Source organism: Episyrphus balteatus, chromosome 4 (assembly GCF_945859705.1).
Source record: "Episyrphus balteatus chromosome 4, idEpiBalt1.1, whole genome shotgun sequence".
NCBI classification, from domain to species: domain Eukaryota; kingdom Metazoa; phylum Arthropoda; class Insecta; order Diptera; family Syrphidae; genus Episyrphus; species Episyrphus balteatus.
In genome coordinates this window covers 50,864,484-50,880,547 of record NC_079137.1, presented here as the reverse complement: position 1 = coordinate 50,880,547, position 16,064 = coordinate 50,864,484, and the positions used below count along the sequence as shown (strand labels likewise).

At 29.1% G+C, this 16,064-nt stretch overlaps 1 protein-coding gene across 8 annotated transcripts; it reads right to left on the bottom strand.

Moving 5' to 3' along the window:
• Nucleotides 1-215: 215 nt before the first annotated feature.
• LOC129919101 (uncharacterized) lies at nt 216-14,911 on the bottom strand. Of its 8 annotated transcripts, none has more exons than XM_055999942.1 (11): nt 12,009-13,690; nt 11,340-11,448; nt 10,565-10,689; nt 9,045-9,854; nt 5,274-5,561; nt 4,711-4,841; nt 4,536-4,652; nt 1,623-1,832; nt 1,200-1,565; nt 775-940; nt 216-676 (listed from the first exon to the last, which is right to left on the bottom strand). In XM_055999942.1, exons 5-11 carry the CDS (start codon nt 5,542-5,544, stop codon nt 216-218), a joined length of 1,722 nt encoding a protein of 573 aa, XP_055855917.1. In that variant the 5' UTR covers nt 5,545-5,561; nt 9,045-9,854; nt 10,565-10,689; nt 11,340-11,448; nt 12,009-13,690. The 8 variants fall into 8 exon arrangements, with proteins under 8 accessions (XP_055855917.1, XP_055855916.1, XP_055855918.1 ...); XM_055999941.1 differs by having other exon boundaries at nt 9,730-9,854; nt 12,009-13,689; XM_055999943.1 differs by lacking the exon at nt 5,274-5,561 and having other exon boundaries at nt 9,730-9,854; nt 12,009-13,701.
• Between the last annotated feature and the right edge of the window lie 1,153 nt (nt 14,912-16,064).

Genomic DNA, 16,064 nt, shown 5'->3' with positions numbered 1-16,064 from the left:
CCTGATAGGTCTCCGCCCGCGTATATTTTAAAACCTCATTTTTGTAACACCGTGTAATTTAAGTTCTTAATTTAAGTTCTCACTAAAGATTATTTTATTGATAACTTGGGGAGCGAGAATAGCATAAATGTGAAAGTTCGGATAGTGCGTATTTTATTTTGTCCAGTACTGTATATGTAGAACATGGACTGTACAAAATAATACATTGATATAATTTAATTAATTAATGCATTTATATCATTTAGTAAAGTTGAAACAGAAGGTATTTTTTTACCGTCTTGAATATTAAAGAAAAACATTTGTATAAAAACCCATACCGAAAAACACTGTGGAGGGTATTGAATATTTAATACATAAACGAGCTTTAAATAAAAAATAATGCAGTCCAAATAAGTATCTAATTTAAACATAATATTGTCCAAGGACACATAAAAATTATTATAATGAAATCTCTCACCAACAACAATTATTAGGGGCTGAAGTTTTGTTTTCGATTTTAAACATTCCTCCCTTTTTATTTTTAGCATAGGTTCGACCTGGCCTGCACATTCCACTTCCAGAGTGAAAGATGATTTTGAATCTTCAATTGTAAATTTCTTCAATTTACCATTAAACTGCTGCGATGATGGAGGCAACACTCCATGTAACAGAGTTGCATAGCCAATATTGACGTTATCTGAAAATAAATTAATACGTCATAAGTAAAAAATAATTAAAAAATTAAAATAAAACAGAATTTAAAAAAAAAGAGTTTAAATAAAAACAAGGTTCTACCTATGTCAAGGTCGTCAATATTCTCCCTGAATTCATTGAGGAATGATTTAAGAGCGCTGCACTTGATCCTCGCTGTGAACAATTCTAGGGCTATTTTCGAAAATTGTTCCCATTTGGTGAAGTCGAACCCATTATTCGGTTTTATAAAATTGTAATCCATGGCAATCTGTTAATAGACAGAATAAAACATACTATTATGTAGAAGATTATAGATATTGTGTACATCAATGTAATTAATTAAAGTTGAAGAAATTTTTTAGTGATATAAAATATATACACAGTTTATATAACTGAAAATACTCTTTTATCCTAATTTAATTGGCTTATATCAAAAATGGTTACATCAGAAAGCGTCGAGCGCTTTAACAAAATGCGCTCTACGCTTTTTGATCTTATAAAAACCTATTAAAAACGAATGTTCTTACCAGTTCTGGCGCTCGTGAATATTTGTAAAGCGGCCACTCCTGAAGGACTGTCTGGAGGTCAATGTCAGAGCTTTGGGAAATCATATCCCTCCTGAATGGCATAGTTTGTTTCCATTGTTTAGTAACTGTTTCCCAGTCCCGGTTTTGTTTCAGCTCGTCGCAAACCCTTTGCATCTCGGTCTCGTTTATTGGTTCTTCATCACAATCCTCTTTGGAATTATCTTCCACTTCTGCCAGTTTAACTTTCTTTGATGACGTGGGATCAGTTTTATAGAGCTGCTTTAGAGATCTTCGTTGTCCTCTATATCGGTCGTACAGTTTACCCTTGGGGGGGATTTTGTTAAACCCTCGAACAAAGTACGAACCCTGTAATTAAAGTTTATAATATAAAGCGAATTTAGTTTGAACCCCCAAAAAACCAACCAAGTTTTCTGTAGGAAAAATTTTTACGATTTCCTCTGCCAAGATTTCACACCTCTTAACCGTCATTTTCTTTTTATTTTCAGTAAAATATTGGACAATTTTGTGGACCAAATTTGTTCGATCCTCTGGAGTCAAACAATTTTTGAGGCGATAGGATTCTAAAATTGCTCTGCCCTGTTCTGTTTTCTTCAAAATTTCTAGTACAGTTACCTAAAATTAAATAATCGATTTTTCACTCATTACTACTAAAGTTTCATATTCGATTTTAAAACATTTTTTCTTTTCCTTTGCAGGATGGGTTATATTTGGCTGGCGCTTCGAAAGTGAAAAATCTTTTTTGAACAGTCAGTTTTTTAAATGCTTTGATGATGAAGGATTTCATACAATCAAATTGCATTCAAAAAAAATTTTTTCAAATAGAGTTACTGATAACGTAAATCATTTAAAGTACTAATGAATTTAAAAAAGGAATTTTGTACCGTCTTGAATATTGAAGAAAAAATGTTTTTGAATAAGAATACGTGGCATAAAATAAACACTGTGGAGGGTATTGAATATTTAATACATATACAAGCTTTAAATAAAAATTAATACAGTCTAAATATGTATTTAATTTAAATTTAATATTGTCCAAGGATACCATTCCTCCCGTTTTATTCTAAGCAAAGGTTCAATCTGGCTTGCATATTCCACTTCCAGAGTGAAAGAAGATCTTGAATCTTCAATTGTGAATTTCTTCAATTTACCATTGATATGATTTAATTAATTAATGCATTGATATCATTTAATAAAGTGGAAACAGAAGGTATTTTTTTACCGTCTTGAATATTAAAGAAAAATATTTGTATAAAAACCCATACCGAAAAACGGGATCGGGTCAAAATTCTGGCTTCAAAATTCTGCTTTTCAAAATTCTGCTTTTTTAACGAAAATTCTGTTTTTCAAAATTCTGCTTTTTTTGTATTCTGCTTTTCAAAATTCTGCTTTTTAAAATTCTGCTTTTCAAAATTCTGCCAGCATTATAATTGAACAAAAAAATTCTGCCAATTCTGTTTTTTTTTTTATAGCATATGCGCTGACTAAAGAAAAATACACCTCATGTAATTCAACATTGGTACTTTCCTAAATTTTTTTGTTTAAGTGTCGCAAATATTTTTTAAAATGCATAGACTGACTTTCTTTCAAATAAAATCTATGTTTAACTTATTGGAACCGATGTTGTTTGATACAAAATATTCCTTTTTTTATTCAAATTTTTGAATATTCATCTTTATTTTATAAATTAAAAAAATTTTAATTATTTTCGGAAATGTATGAATGTATGAAATGTAAAAACATTTTCTTAATATTTTCAAATTTATTTATTTATAAAACAAAAATGAATTTGCTTTCAAAGAATGACAAATTATGAAGGTAAGTAATCAAATAAGCAGAAAATTTTTCAAGAAGATGATTTTACAAATTTTTGCAAAAAATTAAAAAAGGGTTTGGAAAATGTTAAAAAGCGCGCGCTTTTTAACATTTTCCAAACCCTTTTTTAATTTTTTTGCAGAATTTTGAAAAACAGAATTTTGAAAAGCAGAATTTTGAAAAACAGAATTTTGAAAAACAGAATTTTGAAAAGCAGAATTTTGAAAGCAGAATTTTGTAAAACAGAATTTTGAAAGCAGAATTTTGACAAAAGAATTTTGACCCCGGCAGAATTTAGACCCCAACCCCCGAAAAACACTGTGGAAGGTATTGAATATTTTTAATACATAAACAAGCTTTAAATAAAAAATATTACCATTCCTCCCGTTTTATTCTAAGCAAAGGTTCAATCTGGCTTGCATATTCCACTTCCAGAGTGAAAGAAGATCTTGAATCTTCAATTGTGAATTTCTTCAATTTACCATTGATATGATTTAATTAATTAATGCATTGATATTATTTAATAAAGTGGAAACAGAAGGTATTTTTTTACCGTCTTGAATATTAAAGAAAAATATTTGTATAAAAACCCATACCGAAAAACACTGTGGAAGGTATTGAATATTTTTAATACATAAACAAGCTTTAAATAAAAAATATTACCATTCCTCCCGTTTTATTCTAAGCAAAGATTCAATCTGGCTTGCATATTCCACTTCCAGAGTGAAAGAAGATCTTGAATCTTCAATTGTGAATTTCTTCAATTTACCATTGATATGATTTAATTAATTAATGCATTGATATCATTTAATAAAGTGGAAACAGAAGGTATTTTTTTACCGTCTTGAATATTAAAGAAAAACATTTGTATAAAAACCCATACCGAAAAACACTGTGGAAGGTATTGAATATTTTTAATACATAAACAAGCTTTAAATAAAAAATAATGCAGTCCAAATAAGTATCTAATTTAAACATAATATTGTCCAAGGACACATAAAAATTATTATAATGAAATCTCTCACCAACAACAATTATTAGGGGCTGAAGTTTTGTTTTCGATTTTAAACATTCCTCCCTTTTTATTTTTAGCATAGGTTCGACCTGGCCTGCATATTCCACTTCCAGAGTGAAAGAAGATCTTGAATCTTCAATTGTAAATTTCTTCAATTTACCATTAAACTGCTGCGATGATGGAGGCAACACTCCATGTAACAGAGTTGCATAGCCAATATTTAAATTATTTTCTAAATAAAATCCCTGGAAACCCTAGAAAGATAATCTCCGTTCTCTGAGACATATAAAAATGTGATTATCATTCTAGGTTTAAAAAAAAAAATGTTCGTTCTGATCTCTTTTGTATCTATTAAATGAGTGCAAGATGTCATAATTTGAATATCCTAGTCTATTTATTAAAATATTAAACAATTATATCTATATGTATTAAAATAAATTAAATTTTTTTTTTTTTTTGCCATCTATATTATATACCTGGTACCTTACATCAGAATCCGATGAACTACTTGTTGGCGATGGACTACTCAAAGTGTTAACCCACGATTCTACTGAGTGTTGATTGGTCAATTTATTAACGGGCCTCGGACTCACAGTAAAAACTCCCTGTTTAAAAAAGAAAAATTAAACTGAATGCATATTTGGAAAAGTAAGTTTTGCTTACATTTTCGTTTTGCCAAATTCCTAATTTAGACTCGAAGATCATTTTTGTGTTGAAGTCTGGGAATTCCAAGAATATTTGGTCGATATGTCTTTCCTTCATGCATTTCAACCCCTCAATGTTGATTTTCTTGTCTGTCAAATACAAGTATTTTGGGTTAGATTTCTAATAGCCTGTTTCGACCAGAGCAAATGATTTCTATAAAATGAGTTTCCAAATGAGATAATTTACTTTAAAAAAATTTAACATCCGAAATGAGATCATTTCGTCGCCGTTCAATGAAAACTCCCTAAGTAACTTTCGATTTTTATTAAATTTTTCAAGTTAACCAATAACGGAAGCTTAATTTTTCAATTCTATAAAAAAAATTATTTTACCAAAATGCAAAGAAACACTCAGCTTAAATCATTTTTGGATCTTTAATATTGGATAACCAATTTCTAATGCAATTTCTCCATAAACGAAAAATGGACTTAGGGAGTTTTCATTGAACGGCGACGATTTGCGAAATTATCCCTTTTCAGCTCAAGTCGAAACAGGCTATAAAATAAAAAAAGAGATTTAACCTTTAAGAAATTTGTAAAGTTGGTCATAGAGTTCCCACGACATGAGTAGATTGGCTAATTCTAAGTCATCATCGTTTGTTTCAGCGTCTTTTTGAGGAATGATATTTTGAACTGTAACTTCAACCCTGTTTAATTGGTTTGGATCATTGGGATTGACTAATGATAATTCGCCTTTTTCGTTCATATAAATTATTGAACTTTGTTCAGATTGAAGATTCACTTCGACGTCACTTCCATCAACAAGTTCACTACTTGGTAATTCAGCATCCATTTTGAAGTCGTTGTTTTCTATGAAAAAAAGTGTTTTTTGCGAATGAATTCACCAGCATAAAGAATCTTATGAGAATGGACCGGTGGTCCATCAAATGCTGTAATTGATTTTAATATAAATTTTTCTTCTTTTGGAAAATGATATAATGATCGTTAAATATTGTTGGTATTTCCTGGCAAAGCATGTATATTTTTCTATTTGCATCTAAAATGATTATACGTGTAATTATAAAAAAAATCACATTTAAATTATTGGTTATTGATAAGTAAGAACCCTTTTTATAGACTGTTCCTAGATATTCAATTTTTTCGAAATGTTTTGAATTCAGATTTAATATATCGAAACTTAGGTCGGATATATTTTCAGCAACAGAAGATATTTCATCATGATGGGAGAATTGAAGAAAATCGTCCCTGGGTTTAGTAATTTGGTAAGCGAACTTGAATTGGAATTTCGTTGCAATTGAAAGTAAAATATTTTTACGGCTGGATGTAACTCTACTGTATGATTTTAGTTCTTGATGTTTTGCTTCAAATAAAAATGACCAATAAAATTTTGGAAGTCCTGAATATCGTATAATTCGAGGATAATGGATAAGATTGTGATGTTTAGGTTTTAAAGTATCGCCAAATAAATTTTGATATAACTCATTGTGTTTTTCAATTAGATGTTCAAGTTCATCTAATTTGCTGTCATTACACTGTGGTAAAAGCAATATATCAATCATTTTTATAAAAATAATGATGAACTCCCAAACTTCATCATTTACTGGGATTAAGTGACCAATCATCAGAGGAAAATGGTGAATAAATGTCCACATCTCTCTTGCTGAAGCATTCAGTCTTTTTCTTTTCAAATGTTGAACAGTAATATCCTTAAAAACATTCCCTTTCTCAGTATCTCCATAGGAAAATGCTAACTTATATTCATTAAGTTCAGCTAACGTAAATACTTTGTTTTTTATATAATGTTGTATTACATGTGTCAGATTATAATGCGCAACGCCCTCAAAAATATCATGCATAAGATCAACGGAAAAATTAGTTACAACATGAAAAGAAGGAATTTTATTCAAAATTGAGTTTTTGTAAACTCCTGTAGATGAAAAGTCTTTAGATAAATTCTCATCATAATTTTCCTCAGTTCTAATCAATGTTGAATCTTCCTTGCACATAACTTTAGTCGATGCAATTGGCGCTATACAGAACCTACAGTAGTAGTTAGAAGAGAAAGATTTACTAAATTCAAGAATCTGGTTAAGTCCCAAATTATCTCCCAAAATTAGGCCCATTACTAAGCAAATTGTTGTTTTCTGGCCATTAAGAATTAGGTCAATTCCTTCAATTTCTAGAGAAATAATTTCTTGAACAAGGTTATAAATTGTCAAATCATTTCCGTATGTTTTGATATCATGAGCCTTAATCAAGCCAGCCAGATAAATGTCACTGACTTTAAAATAATTTTCGAATATAGGAATGGAAAAGTATATTCCTGTTAATTTATGAACTCCACTATGAGCTCCAAGTGGATTATTTACTTCGAAATCGTCTGTGAACAGATAATATGGTACCAACTTCTTATTTTCATACATTGCTTTTTTTTGTTTCCATAATTCTCCGTTTATAAAATTTCTTATATTCGATGGCTTGCTATGTTCATCCAAAAAAGTTGTAAGTACTTCTTGATTTTCTGGTTTTTCAAAAATTTTTCGGAATTCAAATTTTAGGTCCATAAGAATACCCTTCTCTACTTTTTCCTCTAAAATGCTCTGCCCGTTTTTCATAATATGAGAAATTTCTCTGTTAATGTCAAATTCTTTTGGTTTTTTAAATAAATCTCGATTTTCTAAGAACTTTTCAAGCTTATACTCAGTATTTAATTCATTAATAACTTTTCTATATTCTTTAACAACATTCTCTATTTTTTTTTTATCTTCCTCACACATTTCAATGGCAAGCACTATATCTAGCAATGGTGATATAATAAAATTCTCAGCAGCTTTTTGTATGGTAAATGCATCTTTTCTAGAAAAATTATTGTTATTGTATTGACTTAGAACGAATTGAAGTATGCTGTTTTCTATAATGCTTTGTAAAGGCGCTTGAATTTTTTCTGCACTGCCATTTGATACTGGTAGTTCTTGTTCATTTGATGAATAAGGATTATTTTGTATCATGTTTTCAAAAATACTAGAAGAATTGCCAGCTTTTGTGCTTAAATTATCATGCGTAGAGTTCATATTTAGTGGTGGTTCGATTTCAATTGTATCTAAGTTCCTCAAATGGGTGCTTAAATGTTTTTTATATGAAGGTAATCCATTAAATATTTGTTGACATGATTTTTCAAAGCATTTCAAATTGCTTTTTTTATCACAACCATGTAGAATTTTCAAATGCATGAATAATTTTTTTAAGCAATTAAATTCTTCTGAGCAGATAACGCAATGCATTTTCAGCTTGTTGACTGTAATATGAATAAGAATAGTTTTTGTTTTTTATTTCGGAACTAAATCTATTTAGAGCCAATTTTTCAATCTTCTAATAAACAGTCAGTTAACTGTTCGAAGAATAAAGTTATTAGGCTCATAAACAATCAGATAAAAACATTGAATTTTTCAATCAAGAATAATTTATTCTACAGAATAACAAAAAAAAATTGTCAAATTCAAAAATATTTAAAATTAAACGTCATTTTTATTCATGATTGTTTTTGTTTTCTTGTTTTCCACTGTATTTTTTTGAAAATTCTTTCAAAACAGCTTTGACAACTGACACAATATTTTTGTTTAGATTATTCCTTAGAATAATTTTTATTCGTCTCTGAAAGAAGCAGATAGTTTTATTCTTAGGAATAAGCTATACCTGCGTGTTGAAAAATTGATTTTTTCTTTATCCTTAGGAATAAGTACTAACTGACTGTTTAACTGACTATTGAAAAATTGGCCCTTAGTATATAAAGTTTTCAAACTTGGCTCAGTAGCTGCTGATTAGAAGTGAGAAAGTTTTTTACTTTAAAATTGTTTCAAATCAAAATTTATCAAGCTTATGTTTGTAATTTTAAATTAAACAAAAAAAAAACGATTGCGATTAAAGTTAAAGATAAAATTGTAGATTGCAAATTCAACTAAGGGTCAATTTTTCAATAGTCAGATAAACCTCAGATAGAGCTTATTCCTAGGAATAAAAGTTTTTTTTATATTGACATTTATTCTTCTGATAGTCTAACTGACGATTGAAAAATCAGAGCTAAGTTTTGTTAAATGTGTTTTTAATTCGTACGAATAAACGTTTTTTCATATAAGCATTATTTTCTGATATATCAGGGGTTAGAGATACAAATTTAGATATGAAATTCAAAACATTATGTATAATGGGGTTGGATTTTGTTAAGGTGCAAAGCAATCAGCTAACAAAACTTAAAAAAGCAATAAAAACTTTCTGTGGACATATTCTTCTATATCACTAGTACTCAAATACCTAATCATTGATTGAAAATCATACCTTTTTCTTTAACTCCTGACCAATCTTGTTGAAGTTCTTTGGGTATTGTTTTGGGTCTTATTTTTCGTCAAGTAATGGTGATTTTTAAACAGTTGATCGGCTTTAATGTAAAATATAGAGTCAATGGGTGGCTACCTATGGTTTCTAAGGTTTTTCTTTGTAACTAATGAAAAACAAGCGTAGCGAGCTTGAAAAAGTTAGCCAGAAACGCCTTTAATTCAAACATATAAGTATATAGATTCAAGATTCTATTTAAATAAGGTATCAGTATGTCTTTTTTGAGTTTTTGCTTAGTTTGTATTAATTGAAATATAGTTTTATGTGTTCTTCAAAGTTTCTTTAAAAGTATATAGATTCAAGATTCAATATAATAATGTAAAATGAGTTTGGACTTTGTGAAGCTGCTGAGTTATCAGCTCCCAAAAGTAAAAAAAAACAATTAAAATTTTTCGGTGGACAAATTCTTATGACTTTTCCGTGGGTACAAAGGGGTTTTCAGTACTGATCGGTTTATTTTTATAGAAATGATTTGCTCTAGCTTTATGTTTTGATGCTCAATGAAAGAGAATAAAGAGTTTATTGTTCAAAACCCGAAGATTACAGCTTTTTGATTTAATCCCTTTGTACCCGGTGGCATAAATATATGGCTAGTACTAAAAATCTAATCATTGATTGAAAATCATACCTTTTTCTTTAACTCCTGACCAATGGTGTTGAAGTTTTTTGATTTTCTTCTATCAGCTCTTGTTTTGGGTCTTATTCTACCTCAAGGAATGGTGATTTTTTAATTGTTGATCGGCTTTAATGAGTCTATATGTAAGAGAAAAAAATTTAATAGACTTAAGAAAAAAATAGGCAGTTTAAAATTTAACAAAATGAACCACGTAAGTAAGTTACTGGGTCAAATTGGTTTTTGTCTATAACTCATGGAAAACAAGCGTAGCGAGCTTGAAAAAGTTAGCCAGAAACGCATTGAATTTAAACATATAAGTATATAGATTCAAAATTCAGAGCAAACCGCTCACAAAACTAAAAAATGGAAAACTAAAACATTCTGTGGGCATAAAATTATAATTGCCTGGTACTTAAATGGCAAAATAATGATAATTATGTAAAAAGCATACCTTTTTCTTTTCGTTTTGTTAAAATTTTTAAGCGTGGCCTCTTGATTTTATGGTTAGTTTTTTTTTTTGTTCGATTTCGTTTTAATTAAATAAGGTATCAGTAGGTATGTCTTTTTTGAGTTTTTGCTTAGTTTGTATTAATTGAAATATAAAATTTTTCGGTGGATCAATTCTTATGATCTTTCCGCTGGGTACAAAGGGGTTTTCAGTACTGATCGGTTTACTTTTATAGAAATGATTTGCTCTAGCTTTATGTTTTTGATGTCCAATGAAAGAGAATAAAGAGTTTATTGTTCAAAACCCGAAGATTACAGCTTTTTGATTTAATCCCTTTGTACCCGGTGGCATAAATATATGGCTAGTACTAAAAATCTAATCATTGATTGAAAATCATACCTTTTTCTTTAACTCCTGACCAATGTTGTTGAAGTTTTTTGATTTTCTTCTATCAGCTCTTGTTTTGGGTCTTATTTTGCGTCAAGGTATGGTAATCTTTAAATAGTTGATCGGCTTTAATGAGTCTATATGTAAAGTATAGAGAAACAATTTTAATAGAGATAAGAAAAAAATTAGTATTTTAAAATTTAACAAAATGAACCACTTAAGTAAGTATAACTGGGTCAAATTGGTCTTCGAATTGAGTCAATGGGTGGCTACCTATGGAAACGATTTTTGCTACCAAATAAAATTTGATTATTTTCTAAAGTTTTTGTCTGTAACTAATGGAAAACAAGCGTAGCGAGCTTGAAAAAGTTAGCCAGAAACGCATTGAATTCAAACATATAAGTATATAGATTCAAGATTCAATATAATAATGTAAAATGAGTTTGGACTTTGTATTTTTCGGTGGACAAATTCTTATGACTTTTCCGCTGGGTACAAAGGGGTTTTCAGTACTGATCGGTTTACTTTTATAGAAATGATTTGCTCTAGCTTTATGTTTTTGATGTCCAATGAAAGAGAATAAAGAGTTTATTGCTCAAAACCCGATGATTACAACTTTGTGATTTAATCCCTTTGTACCCGGCGGTATAGATATATCGCTGGCCGAGAATTATAAGGTTGTATGTTTTTTTGGAAACCCCTGCAGACATACAACCCTATAACTCTCAGCCAGCGATATGTCTAGTACTTGAATACCTAATCATTACTTGAAATTTGAAAATCATACCTTTTTCTTTAACTCCTTGTTGTAGTTTTTTCACGATTCTTCTATTAGCTCTTGTTTTGGGTCTTATTTTACGTCAAGGATTGGTGATTTTTGATCGGCTTTAATGAGTCTATATGTAAGAGAAACAATTTTAATAGATTAAGAAAAAAATAAGTTTTTTTTAAATTGAACAAAATGAACCACGTTAGTAAGTAACTTGGTCAAATTGGTTTTTGCCTGTAACTAATGGAAAACAAGCGAAACGAGCTTGAATAAGTTAGCCAGAAATGCATTGAATTTAAACATATAAGTATGTATAGATTCAAGATTCAATATAATCATGTAAAATGCCTTTGGCATTTGTGAAGCTGCACTGCAAACCACTCACTAAAAAATGGAAAACTAAAACTTTCTGTGGGCATAAAATTATAATTGCCTGGTACTTAAATGACAAAATATTGATAATTATGTAAAAAGCATACCTTTTTCTTTTCGTTTTGTTAAAATTTTCAAGCGTGGCTTCTTGATTTTTTGGTTAGTTTTTTTTCGATTTCGTTTTATTTGAATAAAGTTCTGTATGTCTTTTTTTTCAGTTTTTGCTTAGTTTGTATTAATTGAAATATAGTTCTATGTGTTCTTCAAGTTTTTTTTTTTTGTATTTTAAATGCATTTAAAGTTTATTTCACTCACCTTAAGGTTTTCACCCACAATTAAAATTTGGCTTTGGCTTTTTGAGTTGTAAACGTCAAACTAAATGAAAAGTTGAACTCTTTAAAAATGAATGCGTTCAGCTAATTACTCGTTAATAAATCTGTAGCTAGCTAAGTGGTAGTGGGGCCTTAAAGAGTATATAGTATGGATTTTTTGTTCGTATTTCAATGCCTTGAACTAACAATTAATTTATTTCGTGGAAAAATGAGAAAACAAATATTTTAAAAGATAGCAATAGCTTTTGTTTGTAAGTAAAATTATGAGTTCAAACAAACTTGGTTGCTTTTGTTTCATTGTATTCCTTAGCTATTCGTTTTTTTTCATTTGATATTGATATACAAATTTTAAAACTATTTGTTAATCTTTCAATTGAAAGTATTTTAAAAGTTCTTGATACTAATTTAACTGAAAATAAGGTATTCGTTAATTTTTTGACAATATTTTAAAACTTTTTGATACCAAAGGAACTTAAAATAAAGCATTTCGACGGTTAAACTTCATAACCTCGTAAGTCGTTTTTGCAAGTTTTTCAGAAATAAAAAAACAATATGTTGTGTTTTTGTATGGGATCTATCAATACGACCTTTTGAGTTTCGTCATTCCTAAAAAATGTTCAAAACAACATTGTTGAACTGAATATACCAAAAGATAGCTCTGAATTTTCTGAATTGTTTGGATTAACATTTTTTTTCGAATTTTTCGACTTACGATGTTATGAAGTTTAACCGTCGATTTGTTAGTTTTTATTTTATTGTATTTTGAAGCTTTTCGTTATTTTTTTAGAATTTTGTTATGGAAAGTGACTCAAGTTTGAACGCGCCAATGGAAAACGTGAAACAAATTGAACGGATTCAATTAGGGGTTTTTCTTTTTTAGTTGAGATGAACAGAGTCTGAACTGAACGTGTTCTGAGGGTTCTGAATAAATATTGAAACAGATTTGAGATCAAAAAAGATACACATTTTGAAGCTCTGAACAAAAAAGAAATAAGATTTTTTTTTTTGACAGTTCAGACTCTGTTCAGAACTAAAAAAGAAAAACCCCTATTATCTAAAGAATTATCAAATGTTTCCATCAGCACCGATAAAAATTTTGTATCAGAATACAAAATTAAAATAATTAAATTAATATAAAATTATCAAATATCTATCTGTCTTATTGTCATCAACAATAGACCAGCATCAGCAAATTTATAGCACTGCGACCGAATGACGCTGTGTTTGCTTTGCTGGTGGTGATCCATTCTGTGTTGAAGAATTGGAATACACATGGCGGGCGCTGTTGCTGAGTGTAAATTTTTTTCACGTAGAAGGGGTTTCAATTTACTTGGCGGGCATAACTGAATATAAAAGGATGAAGGTGGCTGGAGAAGCCCAAATCCACAATGAAGCACCACCCCACCGAACGGCGGCGGCGGCCGCTCCGCTTTAAAGCAATATTCAAAGTAATAATTTTAAATCACAGAATTATCTTTATGGACAGAAGCAAAGATCAAATAAAAAAGGAAACTTGCCCAAAATAAAACTTATTTTGTAAGATTAATTTAATTTAATGGAGTAGTTCACACGATTTGTATTATTAAATAAATAAAAAAGAAATGTTGAATAAGTACTTTACTACGAGTGAAATAAAAATGCAAATATATAATGATAAAATTGTATAAAAAAGATTGTTGCTTTACTTACTTACTTACTTTGATATATTTTCCAAAACGCTTGTTTTAATTAACTGGTTCACAGTATTTATGTCTTCTTTTCTTTGTTTTTCCTTGGTTATTGATATTATAATTCACTTTTTAAAACAATTTTTACACGTTAAATATTTCTTAGCACTAAATTGAACTGCACGCCATGAATTTACGAAGTGAATGATGTTCAAGCACGCTTTCTAACGGGATCTGAGAACGAATTTACCTTAGGCCTAAGGCAATTCCAAAAATCTAACACAAAATCACCTTAGGCCCTAGGTAAAAAGCGAAAATTTACCTTAGGACTAAGGCAATTCTAACAAAACTAACACAAAATCACCTTAGTTCTAAGGTGATTTGATGGCGTCACTAAAAAATTAGCTTAGGCCTAAGGTAAATTCAGCTTAGAACCTAGGTAAATTTAGCTTAGATCTAGGTAAATTTATGTTAGATCCTAAGGTAAAATTGGCTTAGGCCTAGGTAAAATTAGCTTGGGTAAAAATTATAACTAATAATTTTGGAGGGAAAACAAGACATGAGCGTATCTTTAAGGGGCATTTTGGGTATAAAGTGAAGAAGAATAAAAGCAAGTGAAGCAGGGTAACAAATGCATATTTTGGTTATTTTCGTTCGTTTATATTTACATTGCGAAAAGTAGGACAAAGGCGTCAAATAGTCAACTAATAATGTAAATTACTTTTAATTAACAGATAAATGAATTTAATAGTTTAAGGTGAATTTACCTTAGATCCATAAGTAAAATTAGGTTAGGCCTAGGCAAAATTACCTAAGGCCTTGGTAAACTTAGCTTAGGCCTTGGTAAAATTAGCTTAGGCCTTGGTAAAATTAGCTTAGGCCTAGGTAAAATTTGATTTGGTAAAAGTTATAATAGAATAATAGTGGCGGGAAAATCAGACACGGGCGCATCCTTAAGGGGTATTTGGGGCAATAATTGAAAGAAGTAAATCATTATAATCATTTTACATTTTTACTGCATTTGTCACATAAATCTTATTTCTGACAATCAATTTTTCAATACATACATGTATTCTTGATTTTTGTTTTGGTTTTCTTTATTATTCATAAAGTTTACGCGACTTTTAACTAGAACTATTATTTGACTTTGTTAAAATTAGAGTGAACAAAATTTCTCAAAAATTATATTTTCAAGTTTTCCTAGTTACATTTTGGTGATCCCAAACATCTGATTTGATGAATATTATGGAATATTATACAATTTTCGTATTTATTTAAAACACATTATTTATTACCAAAAAGCACACATTATGCGCTGTTTCATTTAGTTATGTCTCTACTCTCTATCGTTCCAAAGCTTGAGTCACTCTAAAATCTATGAACCATTCATTAATTCAATGTTTGTGAGATGTTTTATTTTTCAAAAGTCGCTATAAATTCTAAACGAAAGCGAAAATCAAAAAAACTTATTTAATATATTCTGTCGGAAATTAAAAAATCTACAACTTTTATATCTGACGATTTTTCAAAAAAAGCAAAAATAGAAAAGATATGACGAAAAAAGTAAAAAATTCATGTCTTTTTGTTTGCGAGATAGAAAATAGAAAAGATATGACGAAAAAAGAAAAAATTTCATGTCTTTTTGTTTGAGAGATGTTTTTTTTCACAAAAGTCGCTATAACTTCTAAACGAAAGCGAAAATCAAAAAAACTTATTTAATATATTCTGTCGGAAATCAAAAAATCTACAACTTTTATATCTGACGATTTTTCAAAAAAAGCAAAAATAGAAAAGATATGACGAAAAAAATAAAAAATTCATGTCTTTTTGTTTGCGAGATAGAAAATAGAAAAGATATGACGAAAAAAGAAAAAATTTCATGTCTTTTTGTTTGAGAGATGTTTTTTTTCACAAAAGTCGCTATAACTTCTAAACGAAAGCGAAAATCAAAAAAACTTATTTAATATATTCTGTCGGAAATCAAAAAATCTACAACTTTTATATCTGACGATTTTTCAAAAAAAGCAAAAATAGAAAAGATATGACGAAAAAAGCAAAAATTTCATGTCTTTTTGTTTGAGAGATGTTTTTTTTTCACAAAAGTCGCTATAACTTCTAAACGAAAGCGAAAATCAAAAAAACTTTTTTAATATATTCTGTCGGAAATCAAAAAATCTACAACTTTTATACATGACAATTTTTCAAAAAAAGCAAAAATAGAAAAGATATGACGAAAAAAGTAAAAAATTCATGTCTTTGTTTGAGAGATGTTTTTTTTTCACAAAAGTCGCTATAACTTCTAAACGAAAGCGAAAATCAAAAAAACTTATTTAATATATTCTGTCGGAAATTAAAAAATCTACAACTTTTAT

Bases quoted from the DNA above. Each gene is read 5' to 3' on its own strand.
- LOC129919101 (XM_055999939.1), bottom strand. From the start codon at position 7,993: ATGCATTGCGTTATCTGCTCAGAAGAATTTAATTGCTTAAAAAAATTA.